General features: G+C 37.4%; 1 protein-coding gene across 4 annotated transcripts in view; it reads left to right on the top strand.

Annotated features, from left to right (window-relative positions):
* The window catches only part of CUBN (cubilin), a 279652-nt gene that overhangs the window by 43525 nt on the left and 217852 nt on the right, over positions 1 to 18275 (top strand). For 3 of the 4 annotated variants that reach the window (XM_043882924.1, XM_043882921.1, XM_043882920.1), the window contains 5 exons: positions 1244 to 1356; positions 5834 to 6068; positions 9880 to 10061; positions 12527 to 12689; positions 13767 to 13954. In XM_043882924.1, the coding sequence (XP_043738859.1) occupies positions 1244 to 1356; positions 5834 to 6068; positions 9880 to 10061; positions 12527 to 12689; positions 13767 to 13954 (881 nt within the window). The remainder of the gene's footprint in view (positions 1 to 1243; positions 1357 to 5833; positions 6069 to 9879; positions 10062 to 12526; positions 12690 to 13766; positions 13955 to 18275) is intronic. The other variant, XM_043882925.1, reaches the window with a different exon arrangement.

The following is an 18275-nucleotide window of genomic DNA, read 5'->3' as shown; positions in this document are numbered from 1 at the left end:
CACAGTGGCTCCCTTTTGCCTATTAAATAAAGATCAGGACTAGGTCTTTTGTTTTTGTTTTTTTGGTTTGTTTAGTTTGCTTTTTTAAATTTAAAATAAAAAAATGTATTTAGCATACTGAGGAATACAAAAGGAGTATATGTGAAAAATATATATTCTTATAAATATATAAAAGAGCTTTTGCCCTCAAGGAGTTTAGTTGTGGAATAAAGACATTTAAACTTAAAATAATATAAAAGAGTGAATTATAGCACAAAGAAGACAACCTTTGGATTCTGCATTTCTGGGTTTTTCAGATTCTCCATTTAGTAGCCACAGTTTCAAGGAAGTAGCTTAATTTCCGAACTTCAGTTTTCTTTTTTATAACATGGAGAAAACCATGTATACCTCCAAATGCCAAATGAAGGTACTGAAGGTTACTAGATAACATGCAAATCATCTAGTGAAATGAGAGTTAATATTACACTGTGAATGAACCTGGGAGACTGTTTTTCAGTCATCCTCTACAATCAAGCCTCACCCTAACCATCTAACCTTTTCTTCACTAGTTCCCTAAAAATATGCCCTTTCAAGCCAGACTGCTTTCCTTATCTTCTGATGCCTGCCACCACATTTCTGCTGTGTTCCTTTGTTTGGAAAATTTCTCTCCCCAAACCTCTCCAAAGTCCTTCTTTGCTTCCCATCAGAATGTATCTGTCCCCAAGGAGGGCTTCGTATTCAGCCTTCTCCATAAACCTCTTCTGCCCGCTCCTCCTTTCCCTCATTCCTCCTGATTTTGAATCAGTACATCTACTGAGGCTTTATTGTGTGTTTAGGACTCTGGTAGACCCTGTGGAAAAATAAGGAAAGAGAAAATAAAATAGTCTTCACCTACTTTCAGCTTTTCTTCCAGTTGAGGAGACAAGGTTGATATGGCAGAGGGGAGAAAAAAAATAAAGATAAGAATTAAATTGTGTGGGGCCAGGTGTTGCAGATGCAGAGGGAATGAGGGCCAGAGGAAACCCTGAGAGGCAGGGAAACTCAGGTGGAGGTGAGCACGCCTAAGCTGGACTCTGAGCGCAAGGTGGGATTTGAGTGGATGTTGAAGGAAGAAGGAGACGATGAGAAGAAAGAATGGCAGGCTTTTGTCTCCAACATTAATTACTCAGACTCTCTGAAGCCTTCAGGGGCAGAGTGGGAGTTGCCTGGCCTCTTCCTTTCCAGAGTCTCTGAAAAGCACAGTTCAACTCCTTTTCCTCTGCAGTGTGTGGAGAGTCCCTCTCGGGGATGAACGGAAGCTTCAGCTTCGTGAGCCCTGATGTTGCTTATGCTCATGACATTAACTGCTTCTGGGTTATCCAAACTGAAGAGGGAAAGGTAAATACAGCGTCTCCCAGCCACATTGTGTTTCATTTATATGTATGAGTATGTACTACATGTATATATTACATTATGTTACATATAATGATAATTCAACCATCATATATTGAGGGCCTTGGGCAAACTCCAGGAGATGGTGAGGAACAGAGAAGCCTGGCATGCTGCAGTCCATGGGGTCACAAATAAGTCAGACACAACTCGGCAACTGAACAACAGCAGCAAAATATTGAGGACTTTCTAAGTTTCAGGCTTTGGGCTAGGTATTTTGTATACCTTTCTCAAAAACTTACACTAACTCTTTTAATTGAAGTATTTGTATCCTCATTTGTGTAGATGAAATAATGGAAACTATGAGAAGCTAAGTAATTGGAAAAACTTCCATTCATCCCCGAGAGGGACTCTCCACACACTGCAGAGGAAAAGAAGTAGAACTGTGCGCTTTGCAGTGTTTTTAAAAACACCCTTTAGCTGGTAATTGGACTAGTTGGATTTTAAAGTCACGGTTGTATTTCAAAGCCTGTGCTTTGTCCAATACAGACACTTCTTTACATGGCAGGTCAGCCATTTGTAAAGTAATATTGTTACCAAACTGGTAGTGATCATTCAATGTTATATTGATCATTATGCCAAAATGGGGACTGCTGTTAAGATGGTTTCCTTATCCAAGTCTTCTCTGATAGCACACTCTCCAAGTGTGCTATGTTCATTGCTTTACATATGTTTAATTATTGCGTTTTAACTCCCATCACCTCATTTACCCTTGAGCAGCTGAGACGTCTGTCCACGGGTGTGAGGTCTTTAAGTGGCCCACAGGGACCTGAACCCAGGCCATTCGACTCCAGTGACTGGACTGCTGGGCAAATGGTCTTCAAATTAAGATCCTAGCCCAGGGTTTTTAGTGCTTTTATCTCCAGCATTACTCAGACTTTTCCAAGTATTTATTTCTCAACCAGCTTATGGACTCATTAAAGTAAAGTTATATGTCTGACTAGCTAAGGCTTTCCTTTGAAATACTATTAACTTTTCCCAGCAAACTAATGTTGCAGAGGTCATTGTCAAGGTCAGAAATATTTTTTCCCGTGAGCAAGGATTCTTTGGGGTCTGGTGATCCCACAATAGAGTAAACTCCAAAGTCGATCTCCCAGTGGGTATGTTATGTGAATTTCCTTCCTTCCATTTAGTTTTCATGAATTCTGTTTCCTGACATTGAAAACATGTTTCTTTCAAGAAAAAATCATTTTGTGAAAAAATTTTAATGCTTTTCTTGTGAGCTTGTAAAAATACTTTATGATGTTTTTCTTGATTATTGTGAATTTTCTTATGTCCGTTACAGTTTACATAATGCAGTTTATATAACTTTGAAATAAGGATACTTCAATTTATAAACATTTATTTGATTTTCATTGAAATTGCTTCAAGGACAAAAATGATGTAATGTTGGGTAAGAGATCTTAAAAGTACCCTAGCATAGCATTTCAAAAACATCCTGATTCCCTTTTTCATGAGCTGAATGCTGTGGTGGTTTTAGATCATAAATTAGATTCTTTCAATAACCACCTTCTGATAGTTTGGCTGTTTCAGATGAGGTTGTCGGCACAAAATCTTTTATGTTTCACTAGTCATATTACTATATTCAAGTCTGCGCAATCTAACATTTTAACTTGAAGACATATTTATATGCTTATTCTCACCTACTTGCATACTCAGAACTCTTCATAGTACCTTTCCCCTGATGTCTGCTCTTGGTATTTCTCATCCCTTGATGAGAACACCAAAGATGAATACCGGCCTACACCCTAGGCCATCCATCCAAGCTGGGTATCAGTTGAGAGGTTTAGAGACCCCTAATAGCTCAGAAAATAAGAGAAGTGAAAGGCAAAGGAGAAAAGGAAAGATGTACCCATCTGAATGCAGAGTTCCAAAGAATAGCAATAAGAGATAAGAAAGCCTTTCTAGGTGCTCAGTGCAAAGAAATAGAGGAAAACAATAGAATGGGAAAGACTAGAGATCTCTTCAAGAAAATTAGAGATACCAAGGGAACATTTCATGCAAAGATGGGAACAATAAAGGACAGAAGTAGTATAGACCTAACAGAAGCAGAAGATATTAAGAAGAGGTGTCAAGAATACACAGAATATCTATAAAAAAAAGATATTAATGATGCAGATAATCACAATGGTTATCACAATGGTAAACCACAATGGTGTGATTGCTCATCTAGAGCCAGACATCTTAGAGTGCGAAGTCAAGTAGGTCTTAGGAAGCATCACTATGACCAAAGCAAGTGGAGGTGATGGAATTCCAGTTGAGCTATTTCAAACCCTAAAACGATGCTGTTAAAATGCTGCACTCAATATGCCAGCAAATCTGGAAAACTCAGTAGTGGCCACAGGACTGGAAAAGGTCCATTTTCATTCCAGTCCCAAAGAAAGACAATGCCAAAAAATGTTCAAACTACCACACAATTGCACTCATTTCACATGCTAGTATAGTAATGCTCAAAATTCTCCAAGCTAAGCTTCAACAGTACATGAACTGTGAACTTCCAGATGTTCAAGCTGGATTTAGAAAAGGTAGAGGAACCAGAGATCAAATTGCCAATGTCCAATCATAGAAAAAAACAAGAGAATTCCAGAAAAACATTTATTGCTCCCTTGACTACACTAAAGCCTTTGATTCACGATAGACTGTGGAAAATTCTTAAAGAGATGGGAATATCAGACCACCTATCTGCCTCCTGAGAGACCTGTGTGCAGGTCGAGAAGCAACAGTTACAACCATACATGGAACAATGAACTGTTTCCAGATTGGGAAAGGAGTATGTCACTGTATATTGTCACCCTGCTTATTTAACTTATATGCAGAGAACATCATGTAAAATGCTGGGCTGGATGAAGCACAAGCTGGAATTAAGATTGCCGGGAGAAATATCAATAACCTCAGATATGCAGGTGACACCACCCTTACGGCAGAAAGCGAAGAAGAACTAAAGAGCCTCTTGATGGAGTTGAAAGAGGAGAGTGAAAAAGCTGGTTTAAAAGCAACATGCCAAAAACTAAGATCATGGCATCCAGTCCCATTACTTCATGGCAAATAGCTGGGGAAACAATGGAAACAGTGACAGACTTTCTTTTCTTGGGCTCTAAAATCACTGCAGATTGTGACTGCAGCCATGAAATTAAAAGACATTTGCTCCTTGGAAGAAAAGCTATGACCAACCTAGACAGCATATTAGAAAGCAGAGATGTTATTTTGCCAACAAATATCCATCTATTCAAAGTGATGGTTTTTCCAGTAGTCGCGTATAGATGTGAGAGTTGGATCATAAAGAAGGCTGAGCACCAGAGAATTGATGCTTTCAAACTGTGATGTTGGAAAAGACTTTTGAAAGTTCCTTGGACTGCATGTAGATCAAACCAGTCAACCCCAAAAGGAAATCAACCCTGAATATTCATTGGAAGGACTGATGCTGAAGCTGAAACTCCAATACTTTGGCCACCTGATGTGAAGATCTGACTCATTAGAAAAGACCCTGATGCTGGGAAAGATAGAAGGCAGGAGAAGAAGGGGACGACAGAGGATGAGATGGTTAGATGGCATCACTGACTGAATGCACATGAGTTTGAGCAAACTCTGGGAGATGGTGATGGACAGGGAAGCCTGGTGTGCTGCAGTCCATCGGGTCACAAAGAGTCAGATATGACTGAGCAACTGAGCAACAACAAAGGAATCAGCATCCCTGGGGTCACTGATAAATTATGAGTAGGCTGCAGGCTATTTATTAGTCAGTTAAATTTAACTCAAAGTAGATATTCATATTATATGTTACTGATTTGGAAGCACTGTTAGCTATACATTTGGAGTGACTTTGTTTAATGAACTTTATGATTAATGAAATCTAGGTAAATCTATTTCATTAACCCATTGAACAATAACTTAATGGGTATAACATTTCAGTTACACTAGGTGAATAAGTTCTAGAGATTTGCCATACAACATTGTTCCCATAGGTAACAATACAGCATTGTGCCCTCAAAATGTAAGAAGGTAGATCACATGACATGTTCTTATGAGAAAGAGAGAGAGAAAAAAACTGAGCAAGAAAGAGAAGGAAATTGGAAGCTGTTGGTTATGTCTATTATATTGACTCCATTGATGGTGTCACAGGTGTTCACACATATTTGCAAACTTCTCAAACTGTACACATTAAATATGTACAGTTCTTTGTACCTCAATAAAGCCATTACAAATCTATCTTGTTAATATTGAGATTTTTTTTGTATTAGCTGAAGTTAGGTCTAAGCAATTTTTAACACAACTTTCATACATATTTGTGGATAATTAGGTAATAGGAAATTATAGATCTGTCTCTTGAAAGGGACTCAATAGAAATGCTTCCAATTAGTAGGAGAAATTCTTTAGAATTAACATAGAAGTGAAAAATAATCTCTTAAGACCTTTTTTCTTTTTTCAGGTACTGCGAATCACTTTCACCTTTTTTCATTTAGAACCCACAAACAACTGTCCACATGAGTTTCTTCAGATTCACGATGGAGATTCCTCTGCAGCACATCAGCTTGGACGATTCTGTGGCTCCAACCCCCCTCACGAGCTCCTCAGTAGTGATAACGCCCTCTATTTTCATCTCTATTCTGAACATTTAAGGAGTGAAAGAGGCTTTACGATAAGATGGGAAACACAGCTACCAGGTAAGTGTAAACACGGAGAGAAATAAAGCAAGCTCTTGAGGTGACATAAATTGTTGATCAGTATTAGACTTTTGGATACCTTAGCTGTTTTGTGATCTAGTGATATATAATTTCTTTAATTATTTTAAAATAAAAAAACCAAAAAAAAAAAAAAAAACCCAAAATGCAGTGGCCTTCCATTTTGTGTTCAGAAATAATAAAATTTAGATGAACCGAAAGAGTTTAAACAGCATGAGTCTTAAAGGGTCCCTTATGAAATTACTAAACAGCATTTTTATAATCTCTACTAGTAAATACTTCAGGGGTGTTACTGAGGACTCTGCCTCTTCCTTCACTTAGTACTTTTCTGTTTTTTATCTTCATGTCATATGATGATTTGTTGCTTTGTGGTTAGCTTGTTTTTGGTGCTCTATTTTTTAAACTATTTTACTATGAATTTTTTTTAACATATAAAAAAGTGAGAACAGTACACTAAACCTCCAGTTCATTCATCAATAAATTTGTGAATCTATTTCTGAAACTTCTCATCTTTTCTATTGGTTTATTTATCCTTGTGCCCCATTGGCTTAGTAGTGAAGCTTGAAATCTGGTTGTGTAAAACCTCTAACCTTGTTCTTCAATAATATGCTAGATCACTCCACATGCAACTTGTTAATTTCCCTCAACAACCTGCTGCTTCAGTTCAAGTCTTGTTGAATCTATAATGAATTTGGGAAGAAATGACTTCTTAAAAATACTGACCCTGACAATCCATGAACATGGACTATTTCTTTATTTTCTTAGTTCTCTTCTAATTTAGCCATGGTTAGTAGATTCCCATGCTTGAGTATTCCACAGTTTTTGTTAATTTTTTCCCCTAGCTATTTAATATTTTGTTGAATGATATTGTTTTTCTAAATTTTTTTTCATTTGTTGTTAATATGTAAAGATATCCTGTGTATACTTATTTTAAAATATTTGGTTTTGAACCCAGCTGTATTGCTAATTCACACATCAATTCTAACCATTTTTCAGTAGAGTCTTTTGGATTTCTATACATACACAGTGATATTATCTGTGAATTTGTTATGTAACCTGTTTTTCTACTTTCTTGCCAATCTTTGTAACTGTTATTTCTCTTCCTTGACTTATTTCTTTGCTTGGCCAGAATTTCTAATACAACACTGAATGAAAGTGATGGAGTGAGTATCATAGTCTTGTTCCCAATCTCATGGGGAAATGTTCAGTATTCCGCCTTCAAATGTAATGCTTTAGCTGTTAAGTTTTTGTAAGTAGCTTTTATTACATTAAGGAAGTTCACTCTGAATGATTATGGCTGGATAACATATGACTCACAAATTTAGCATTGTGGAGCATTAATCATCTTATTATATTTCTGACTTTGTGGACCAGGAATTTGGAAAGGGCTCAGCACGTCAATTATCACTTGACCTCTTAAGCAGTTACAATTAGATATTGGCTGGGACTGTAGTCATATAAAGGCTCAATGAGGCTGGAAATCCAATATGACTCAGTCATTTGGCTAACAATTGGTGCTGGCTCTGGATGAGAATTCAACCCAGCTGTTGATTTGAATGCTACCTGTAGCCCCTCTCCTGTGGTGGAAGCCCCTGTAGTGGAACTTCTTTCCAGCATTGGCTTCTCTCAGAATATGCATTACAACAGGACCAGGCAGGTGCCACATAACTGTTATTGACCATTCCTTAGAGGTCATATTGTATTTCTGCTATATTTTTAATTGGTTGAAGCAGTCACAAGAATACCCTGGAGGTCCAGTGGCTAAGAAAGACTCTGTGTTTTCACTGCTAAGGGTGTGGATTCAGTCCTTGGTCAAGGAACTAAGGTCCCACAAGCTGTGTGGTGTGGCCAAAAGATAAAAAAGAAAAGAAAAAAAAATTGTTTGAAGCGGTCATAAGCCCACCCATATTCAAGAGGAAGAGCCACAGACCCAACTTCTCCATGGGAGAAGTGCCAAAGAATTTATGAACATTTTCAACTGTCACCTTTTATTTCTAGCTTATTGTGAATGGATGCTAAAACATTAAATACTTTTTCTAAATCTTTTGAGATATGATTTTCTCCTCTGCTTCTGTCATTTTTTCCCTCCTTCTCTCCTTCTGGGTTTCAAATTGCACACAGAGGTTTGGGCTTTGTCTCCTGCTTCCTGTTGGTCTGCAGTCTTCCCCTTTGTGTTTTCAGCTTAGGCTTTGGCTAAGGACCCAAGGACACATTTTTTGGATGCTATTTTCATGCAGCTGCCTTTTCTGTAATACTCTGTTCACAAGTCCCAGCCACTTTCGTGGTTCAGCAATCTGAGTTTCACTCCTTTCACCAGCAAGAGTATTGCTGTTGCCGCTGTTTGGGCCCCACTGCCCTGCACTGCAGGTTGAGAAATGCACACAGGGAGTGTTTGATCAAATTCAGTTTTGTTTTTGCAAAATTAATTACATCAGGAGGTACTTTTCACTTTTCAGTGAACTCTTTGTTTATGTCTCTATTCTTTTTACAAGCTCTTCACATTTTAGGGATAGTAACTCATTGTATTATATACTATGTTTTCCCTAGCTTTCTATTAATATTTTGCTTTGCTTATGGCACTTTATTTTTTACTTATATGATAATTTTTTAAATACTAAGTTTTAAAAAAGCTTTTCTTCCTCTGAGCAACTGAGATGTTTTCTCATTAGAAACAGTGAGAATCATGTAACTAAATTTGTTTCACTTTTGGTCTTGGTAGCGAAATTTTTTTTTAATAACCTGCATGGCTATGTGAATTTCACAACTTGTATATTTGAAATGTCACTTTGTTTTACTTTTTTTCTAATTTATATTTACTCCAGTCTAGATTTATATCTAGATTTCTGGGTTTTTTTCTATTTTTATAGTAACATACAATAGCCACTGCAGATGATATGCAATTTTAGGGGGTTAGTGGGGTATAGTGGAGGTGAGGTGGTGGAGTGGGTGTCAGAAAGCCGGATGCCATTCTTCCCCAACTCCATTCCTGGGAAGGTGGTTCAACCACCCATAGATATGTGAATTTCTTCATTTATAAAATGAATGGTCTGTATCTCAGGGTTAAGACTGCTAATCTTCTCAAATGAAAATTATGTAGCACTGAACTTTTCTAATGTATAAAATGACCTAGATTGTTGAAAGATTTAGGGGCTGACAGAAGTTCCAGAAATTTTTAAGAGTTAATGCACAAAAGGGAAGGGTATAAAAGGGTTAATGCACAAAAGGGTAGGGATAAATTAGGAGATTGATATTAACAGATTTACCCTATTGCATATAAAATAGATAAACAATAAGGACCTACTGTTAAGGCTAGGGAACTATATTCAATATCTTGTAACAACTTATAAAAGAAAAAAATCTGAAAAAGAGTATATATATATATTTTCTGAATCACTTTGCTGTATATCTGAAACTAACATTGGAAATCAACTGTACTTTAATAGAGCTAATGTATAGGAATTATTCTCTTTCAAAGCGAAAAAATAAATCTGTCATCCCATTATTCTTCATCACTCAGACAGTTCAGCACTGCATTTTAAATCATATCACCATGAGATGGCTAATAAGCATGGAGCTTGATACACGGGTGATTCATTTATTTATCCATCGGTACTCCTGGTTTTATAACTTTATCAAACTGGAAAACAGAAGGTCATGCTTAATTTATGAGGGTGTCCAAAACTGCACATAGTTATTTATACAAAGCCTTTCTTCTTGCAGTAAAAGCTATGATAATTCTACATGAATTATAGGTTGCATACAAATGTAAAGTTATTTTTTCCTCTTATTTCAGAGTGCGGAGGTACACTGACTGGAACTTATGGTTCTATTAAGTCTCCGGGGTATCCTGGAAAGTATCCTCCAGGAAGAGATTGTGTCTGGAGGGTGATAACTAGTCCTGACCTCCTGATCACATTTACTTTTGGGACCTTGAGCCTGGAGCACCACGATGACTGTAGCAAAGATTATCTTGAGGTAGACCATTGTTATTTATTTATTTATATAAAAAATACTTTTATTTATTTATTTATTTTTTGCTGCGCTGGGTCTTCATTATTGTGTGCGGGCTTTCTCTAGTTGCAGAGAGCTCGGGCTACTCTTTGTTGTGGTGCATGGGCTTCTCATTGCAGTGGCTTCTCTTGTTGTGAAGCAGGGGCTCTAGAGCATGGACTCAGTAGTTGTGGCACATAGGCTTAGTTGCTCCCGGGCATGTGGGATCTTCCTAGTCCAGGGATTGAACCTGTTCCCCATGTTAGAAGGCAGATTCTTATCCATTGCACCACCAGAGAAGTCCAACAACTGCATTTAGGTAGAATTTATCATGCTATGATTAGAACTCAGGGAACTGTTATTGGCGATGCCCTTGGATGACCAAAATTTGTAGCAATAGTTAGGTGTATTTATTCTTCAATAGGTAGCCGATGGACATCTGGATCTTGCTAACTCCCTATTTTGTCAGCAGTGAGAGTGTGGAGTCCTAACCACTGGGCCGCCAGGGAATTCTTGGTAACTCTCCATTCTTAGTTATGCCAGCTTGTTTTTTCTTATGGGCTCCATTTAAATGTGGGAAGCAGACTGCTCTGCCTTCCCCTGTCATTTCCCAGAAGCCCAGTTTCTTCCCATGCAAATAGCAGATTTTATGAAATCAACCCCCTAGAACGACTGTCTTCTCCATAGCAGATTCAAATCTTCCGTTGTCTGCTATAAACTGCCAAGGTGTTTCACAAGTTGACTCTAGGGTTCCATGAGGAAAAATAATAGCAATTGTGTTTGGACTGCTGAAGGGTGTACCTCACTGGCTGTATTGATATTGTCACTGGGAAGAAAGAAGTCACCCTCTGTCCCTCCAGTTTACCATTAGTAAAAGATTAAAATGTGAAAGAGGAAACATGTGGCTTTGTTATATTCAAATACTGTAAGCATGTAGGTCTATCAAAAACATGGCTCTCCATTTGTAAACTGAAAAGATCATTGTGAAGATTGAATTCATATGTTGTTCCCATCTTGTTTACCACCATAACTCTCTGAGTCCCTTGTAGCAGTGATAAAAGATAATATGGTTTCCCAAGTCCATTAGAGAAGAATGGAGCATAATGGAATTACTGATAAAAATGGAAGTGTATGGCTGTCAGACAGGAATTTCCATGAGCTGAAGTCATTAGTAATTTAGCACGTGTAATGGATTTGAAACCTTTGGGAATGACTGGAAAATCTCAGTAAGATAATCCTGTAGATGTTGATATTAAAGTAAATTTTTTTGAAGTTTATTTCAATATGTTCTATTAATATCAAATTAGAGACAGTTTTTTCATTCCTACTTGTTAATTCCTGGATATGCATATAATGGAAAAGACCAATCATTCCAATAATATTGAAATGCCTCTCATTTCTCAAGAATATTTCAAGGAGCTAGTTAAATTACTGGAATAAAGTAATGCTTCCCTATAACTTCACTACCAGTAGAACAAATAATTTGAGTGGACAAAATTGGTCATATTAAAATATGATTTAGTTCATTGGTGTCCTGGTGTTCTATGCAGTACAGAATTTGCAATTACAACAGGATCATAGAATGGCTGGCATGATTATTTAAGAGATTAAAACCCAGCCAGTAAAAAGATTTCCTAAGGTCAGTCATCATTAGTGCAGTACTTAATTACTATTAAAAGTTTCACTTTTTAAATTAATAAACCTGTTTTTATGTTGCAGATGCAACATTACTTCCTTTCCCATCTCTGATCCTCCTGAGTATTTAGACCAAGCTGTGCGTCAGTGGATATTGCTGGCATTCCTTCTTCTGTTTTCTTTGCCTATATTCATTTCTTCTTCTTGATCATTAGGAATTTATCATTTCAAAACGAACATCTGGAGAGTTCCCTGGCATCTCAGTGGTTAGGACCTGGTGTTTTACTGCAGAGGGTTCATCTCTGGTCTAGGAGCTAAGATCCCACAAGCTGCATGGCATAACCATAAATGAATGAATGAACGATTAAAAGAAACCAAACACTTGGGGTTGGGGAAAACCTAGGAAAGAAAATATTGAAAATTTTTCATGAGACAAATTCAGAGTATACATTTAGCCTCAGAGTTAAAATTCAGAGAGAATGTAAGGCGTCTGAATAATGGGAGGAGATTACCCTTCCCTGAACCCCAACTGTTTGCTGGATTCATAGGTGACAGGAGAACCTCCCAGAGCCATCATTTAAAAGATGAGTTTTCAAAAAAAAAAAAAAAGAAAAAATAAAATATTTCACCTCCCAAAAAAAAAAAAAATTTTATTCTATTCCTTTCTACTTATCAAAGCTTAATAAAACACTCCTATCTAAAAAAATAAAAAATAAAAAAAATAAAAGATGAGTTTTCTAAAGTTAATGTACAAAATGGCTAGACTTGTTAAAATCTGACCACTTTGAACGTAATGACTCCTCCTCTTGTTTTAGATTCGAGATGGTCCTTTGCATCAGGACCCTGTTCTTGGGAAATTCTGCACCACTCTCTCTGCACCCCCACTCCAGACTACGGGTCCCTTTGCCAGGATTCATTTCCATTCCGACAACCAAATTAATGACCAAGGGTTTCTTATCACCTACTTAACATCACCTTGTAAGTACCTTGATGACTGGGAGCTTAATATCAACTTGAAGGACAGTGCTATGCTCATAGCTGTTCTGTATTTTACTGTGAGGCTGAGGATGACTTACTCATACTGATCATGTATATTTATAAATATTTCTCTCATTACTACAAATTTCTTTGTCCTTCCAGTGTTCTATTATTAATGCTATAATACTTCTTTACCCCTGAATTCTGGGATCCACATTATGGTAAATATGTGTGTGGTAATATGTGTGTGGCCCCTAAAATTAAATAATTCATACATTAGTTCCTTAGCTGTTATTGGGTGTGTTGTTGGGAGATACAAAAGGGAAATGCAGTCTCTCTTGAGATAAGTCAGCTTTATAGCTATTTTACCTTTAACTTGCATTGATACCTTAAAGCAAACCAACAACAACAACAAAAACAGTGAAATGCTCCATCATTTTATTTTTTATTTTAGGTCTGTAGAGGATTTTGTTCTTCACATACATCATTGTGCCCTGATGAGAATTCACAAGAGAAACATCTTTTAAGTCTCAATATCAGGAAAAATAATAAGAAACATCTTTTTACTAGTCTTCTTTCCTCATTTATTTTGACTTCAGGCTGAATCTGCTGCTGACTTTCTGTAATTTCTGTAGCCCATACCTGTTTTCTGTGCATACCAACTACCCCCCCCCACCCCCCACCCCGACCATATCTTGCTATTCTGTATTCATTATTCCTTTTATCTGTTTCATTTTTCTAGTTATATATTTTATTTTGTTACATGTGTTTTATAAACTGCCTCAAACCTCTTTGGCATGCAGGAAAGCATAAGTGCATTTGAAAAGCAATTTATCTAAGAGGATGTCAGATTGGAAGTTAGATCACACATTTCTATAGCCATTTCTTTAGGTTGTCCCACAAATACATGTCAAGCTGAAAAATCTTGTAATGAAAGCGTAAGTCTGTTCAGGGTGAATAGAGTGGGTGTATGATGGTATGTATGTGTGTATAATTTTAACAATTGTGTCTCATGCCTGGGAGCTGGAGGAATGTCTGTCTGCATGACCTTTACCTTCTCTTCTGTGCTCTGCTTAGCGGATCTACAGTGTGGAGGGAACTACACAGAACCAGAGGGTCTTCTCTCTGCCGACTTGTTTGGACCTTTCATGCATGACAGACAATGCATCTACACCATAAAGCAGCCCCCAGGAGAGCAAATACAGGTCAACTTCACCCTCGTGGAGCTGGAAGGCCAAAGTGGCTGTTCTCAGAGTTACATTGAGGTAACCTTTGCTACTGATTGACCCTTAGATAATGTTTGTCAACATTTTTTTATATTCTGTAGAGCCAAGGTCTTCAAATGTTTGTTGGGTCTACAGCATCCAGATCACCTGGATGATCTGGGTGTTAAGTAGTATAATCCTGTGTCCTGTCCCAGACTTCCTGAATCGGAACCTCTAGGGAATCAGCTCAGCAGTCTGTGCATTAACAGATTCCTCTGCCCCCCAACCCAGCCAGCTGATTTTGATGCAAACTAAGGTCTAACACCTGTTCTAGAGAATAGGAAAGAATTTGCCAAAAATAGATCTACAGATGGTGAAACAAGAGATGGGTAATAGAATAGCAAAGGACAAAAATGAAAACTGAGACTAGAAATTCATAATAGTGCTAAATTACAAGCTATTAAGTGTTAGTCACTCAGTCATGTCTGACACTTTGTGACCCCATGGACTGTAGCCCAGCAGGCTCCTCTGTACATGGAATTCTCCAGATAAGAATACTGGAGTGGGTAGCCATTCCCTTCTCTAAAGGGATTTTCCTGACCCAGGGATCAAACCTGAGTTTCCTGCATTGCAGGCAGATTCTTTACTGTCTGAGCCACTAGGCAAGCCCACAAGCTACCAAAGTGGGCCGTAATAACCGAGGTGAATGAAAATGAGTAAAACTAACAGCATTTACTAATAGGATACACAATTCAGAGATTGTACAGGACAGTTTTATCTGGGAGGGAACTCACCCCAGAGAAGTAAAATGATTTGCCTGGGTGAGCTAGATAGTCAGTGGCAGAGAGTTAAGTTAAAGCATTGAATAATCTTTGTTTTAGAGTTTAGGGATTTTTTTTTTCTTCATCAGTTCTGCTTGCCCTCCTACAGAAAACTTTAACTCTGATTTAAATGTGTGTAATGGATGTAATAAGAAGACTATCTGAGACAGAAAGGCAGCTTTTGTTTGCTTCATCTGGTATTTCACTTGCTTAACTACTGGACAAGCCACAAATTAAAGTGTTGAGTAAGAGAAACAAAATGCTTTTTGTTGGGTACAATCATTTTCAATAAACTCAGGGAGGCATTGACAATTATGTTTGCCCATGGAAGTTAGACCAATTCATTTTTCCAGGAAAAACCCAAATAACCTCTTATCTTCTTCCGTCCTCCACATGTAGAGAGAGAAAGCATAGAATTCTAGCATAAGATCTGGACTTAACTCAATAATGAACAAGTACATTGACAATGAAACCACAATAATATGTTTTTAATCTAGAAGTTTTAAACTCAGATGGTAAATGTGTATATTTATTCAGTTTATGTTTTCTAAAGTCCCTCATAAAGTACATTAGAGTTTTTCATTATGAAGAAATTTTAGGCATTGCTATATAAATAAAAGCTAAATTTTCAACATCTTTTTTTTTTTTTTAATTGAAGAATAGTGAAAATAGTTCACACTTAGAGAGTACTTACTGTGCTAGACCCCCTGGGGTCTTACTCCCCGGGGGAAACTTTCTGCAGCTGTGATTATCTTCCCATTTGTGGGCCACCTACCTGGTGTTATGGGTCTTGACTATATTGCATCTCTGCTATTCCTGCCTGTCTCATTATGGTTCCTTATCTACATATTTAGTTGTAGGAAATTTCTTCTGCTAGTCTTCAGGTTGTTCTCATTGATAGCTGCTCTGTAAATAGTTGTTAAATTTGGTGTCCCCATCGGAGGAGCTGAGCTCTGGGCCTTTCTTTTCCACCATCTCCACCCAACATTCTAAGTTCTTATTTTAGTTAAGTCCTGTGATGACTGTATACTGAAGCTGGTAGTCACTTAGTTGTGTCCAGCTCTGCAACCGCATGGATTGTAGCCCACTAATCTCCTCTATCCATGGAATTCTCCAAGTAAGAATACTGGAGTGGGTAGCCATTCCCTTTTCCAGGTGGACTGAATCTAGGCCTCTTGCATTGCAGGCAGATTCTTTACCATCTGAGCCACTAGTGAAGCCTTGGACAATTCTTTATCTACATACTTGAGTTCCTACTTCTGTAAGACGCCCTACCTTTCCCCCTACACTTTATAAGGATAAATCAAGGAAATAAATCAAAAAAGAAGCTTGAAGAATTAAAAACATTACAAATGCAAGTCTTTCTCAGGTCAAATTTCTGACTCCTGCCTTGAATGCATTAGTTCAGAGACATCCGATGAGACCCTTTCATAGTTGGCCACTGAAGTATCAACATTCTGATGTGCGCTAATAACCAGAGAGTCTTGATCAAATGTCCCTCAAGGGTTGTTGATGAAAAAAATAAAAGAACTTTGTTATCAGAAGGACAGGTCATGTATAGTGATTTGAATAATTGAATAGACTTTTCTATATAATCTTGACTGTCCTACAGGAATACAGCCAATTGATTTATAGAAGTTATCACCAGCAGGGTCTCAGAAGTCATTTAATAAAAAGCCTTAATTTTATAAATGAGAAAATTGAGATCACAAAGATCAAATTCTAGTTATTGTTGGAGTGTGATTTAGCTGTACCTACATGTAGTATTCTAGATAGATGTATATTGACTTAGATCAAAGTTCTGACCTTTAATCATATCTATCTACTGGGAAAATTTGTGAACTAAGCCCTTTTAGGAAAAGTGCATCCAACACTTTTCATATGCTTTAGACAGTGGGTAAAGTGATACTGGAACTAAATTCAAATGACATTATTATGACTCAATATATTATTCCCCTAAATGTTGGTTTTAGTTTTAAAAAGTATACCTCAAAATGACATGTTTAATCAAAGGAATAAACAAAGTGGTGTGGTATTTAAGATACATTGCTGGTTTGGAGGAAGGATGATTTTGCCATTTATTAACTCTATTTGTGAGAGAGAAAAGGACCACCTCCCCAATATTTTAGAAAGGATGAAGAACAGAAAGGTAATTCTGGATAGGTGTGGGAGAATGATCATAGGAAGTCTTCTTTTGAGTGGGAATAGATGCTGGGAAAGATTGAAGGTGGGAGGAGAAGGGGACAACAGAGGATGAGATGGTTGGATGGCATCACCGACTCAAGGGACATAAGTTTGTGTAAACTCCGGGAGTTGGCGATGGATAGAGAGGCCTGGCGGACTGCAGTTCATGGGGTTGCAGAGTCAGACACGACTGAGCGACTGAACTGAACTAAACTGAGATGCTCTTCTAAGAATCCCAAATCTTCTCATTTTGTAATTCCAGATGTCTTGTTGCCATGTGAATATGTCCTTTAAATGCAGATTAAAATGTCAATCTCTAGTATGTCTCTTTCACATGTAGTGTGGTTTGGAAAGACTTTGTGTTCAGTAAGAAAGCTCTATAAACATTTATTTGAGAATAAAAGTTGACTGCAAAGGATCATAAATGTGGTATTGCCACATTCAGTGTAGCATATTTTTCTTCTTTTTTAAACAAGAAAAGCACATTTATATTTTAATTCTTGGATTTATATCACTCTCTCAGATAAAGTTTCCACTTCTAAAAATGTATATTGCCCACGGGTAATGTGATGTGGCTTGTAACAAAAGAATAAGTACAGCAAGAATAGATCAACTGTTAGTCCCCCTGTTTTTGTTAAGAGAGCTTTTAAATTGTAGAGACTAATTCAACAAATGTGACAGAGCTATCTTTCCAGAATAAAAAGCAGCACCTAATTAATATTCCATAAGTGATGTAAGTCATCAGAACTCTGAGTGAAGGACACATAAGGTAGTAATGAAAGTTTAATTTTAATCCCAGAGAATGTAAGTACTAAGCTGAATAATAATCTCAGAAGCTTGTGTGATGCTGCCAGCAGGGCTTGAAATGAGGTATGGAAGGAAATGAATAGAACTGTTCACCTCGCTAGATCTCCTTGACCCATCCCATATCATCTGTCCCCTCCCCACCAAGACGGGAAAGGGAAGGGGGAGGAGAGGAGCCTTCTGGGGAAACAGGAGGCTTCTGGGGAAGTTCTTTCTTCTTAGAAGAAGAAAGAAAAACAAAAACAAACTATGATTAATAAGACAGGGAGAAGTAAGTTACACTAAATTTGGCTTCTGAAATCTAGGGCATGTGTACCCATTCTACAAGTCTCGCTGATTGACAGATTAATCATATTTTAGACCTCTTGCCAATCCCAGCAAATTGACAATGCAGAAATTGTACATCTCTTTATAATGAGATGCAAGTAGAAATAACTGTTAAAAAATTTAAATGTCCGACTTCTTGAAAACTTATAAACATTCTCCTGAGTAATTACTGGGTTAAGGAAGGAAATAGAAAGTGAAATGAAAGACAATGTAGAAAGTAAAAAGAAAGTGCTACATATCAAAAC

Source organism: Cervus elaphus, chromosome 23 (genome assembly GCF_910594005.1).
Source record: "Cervus elaphus chromosome 23, mCerEla1.1, whole genome shotgun sequence".
Classification (NCBI taxonomy): Eukaryota; Metazoa; Chordata; class Mammalia; order Artiodactyla; family Cervidae; genus Cervus; species Cervus elaphus.
The sequence above is the reverse complement of the archived record's forward strand: the minus strand, read 5'-3'. Positions and strand labels throughout refer to the sequence as shown.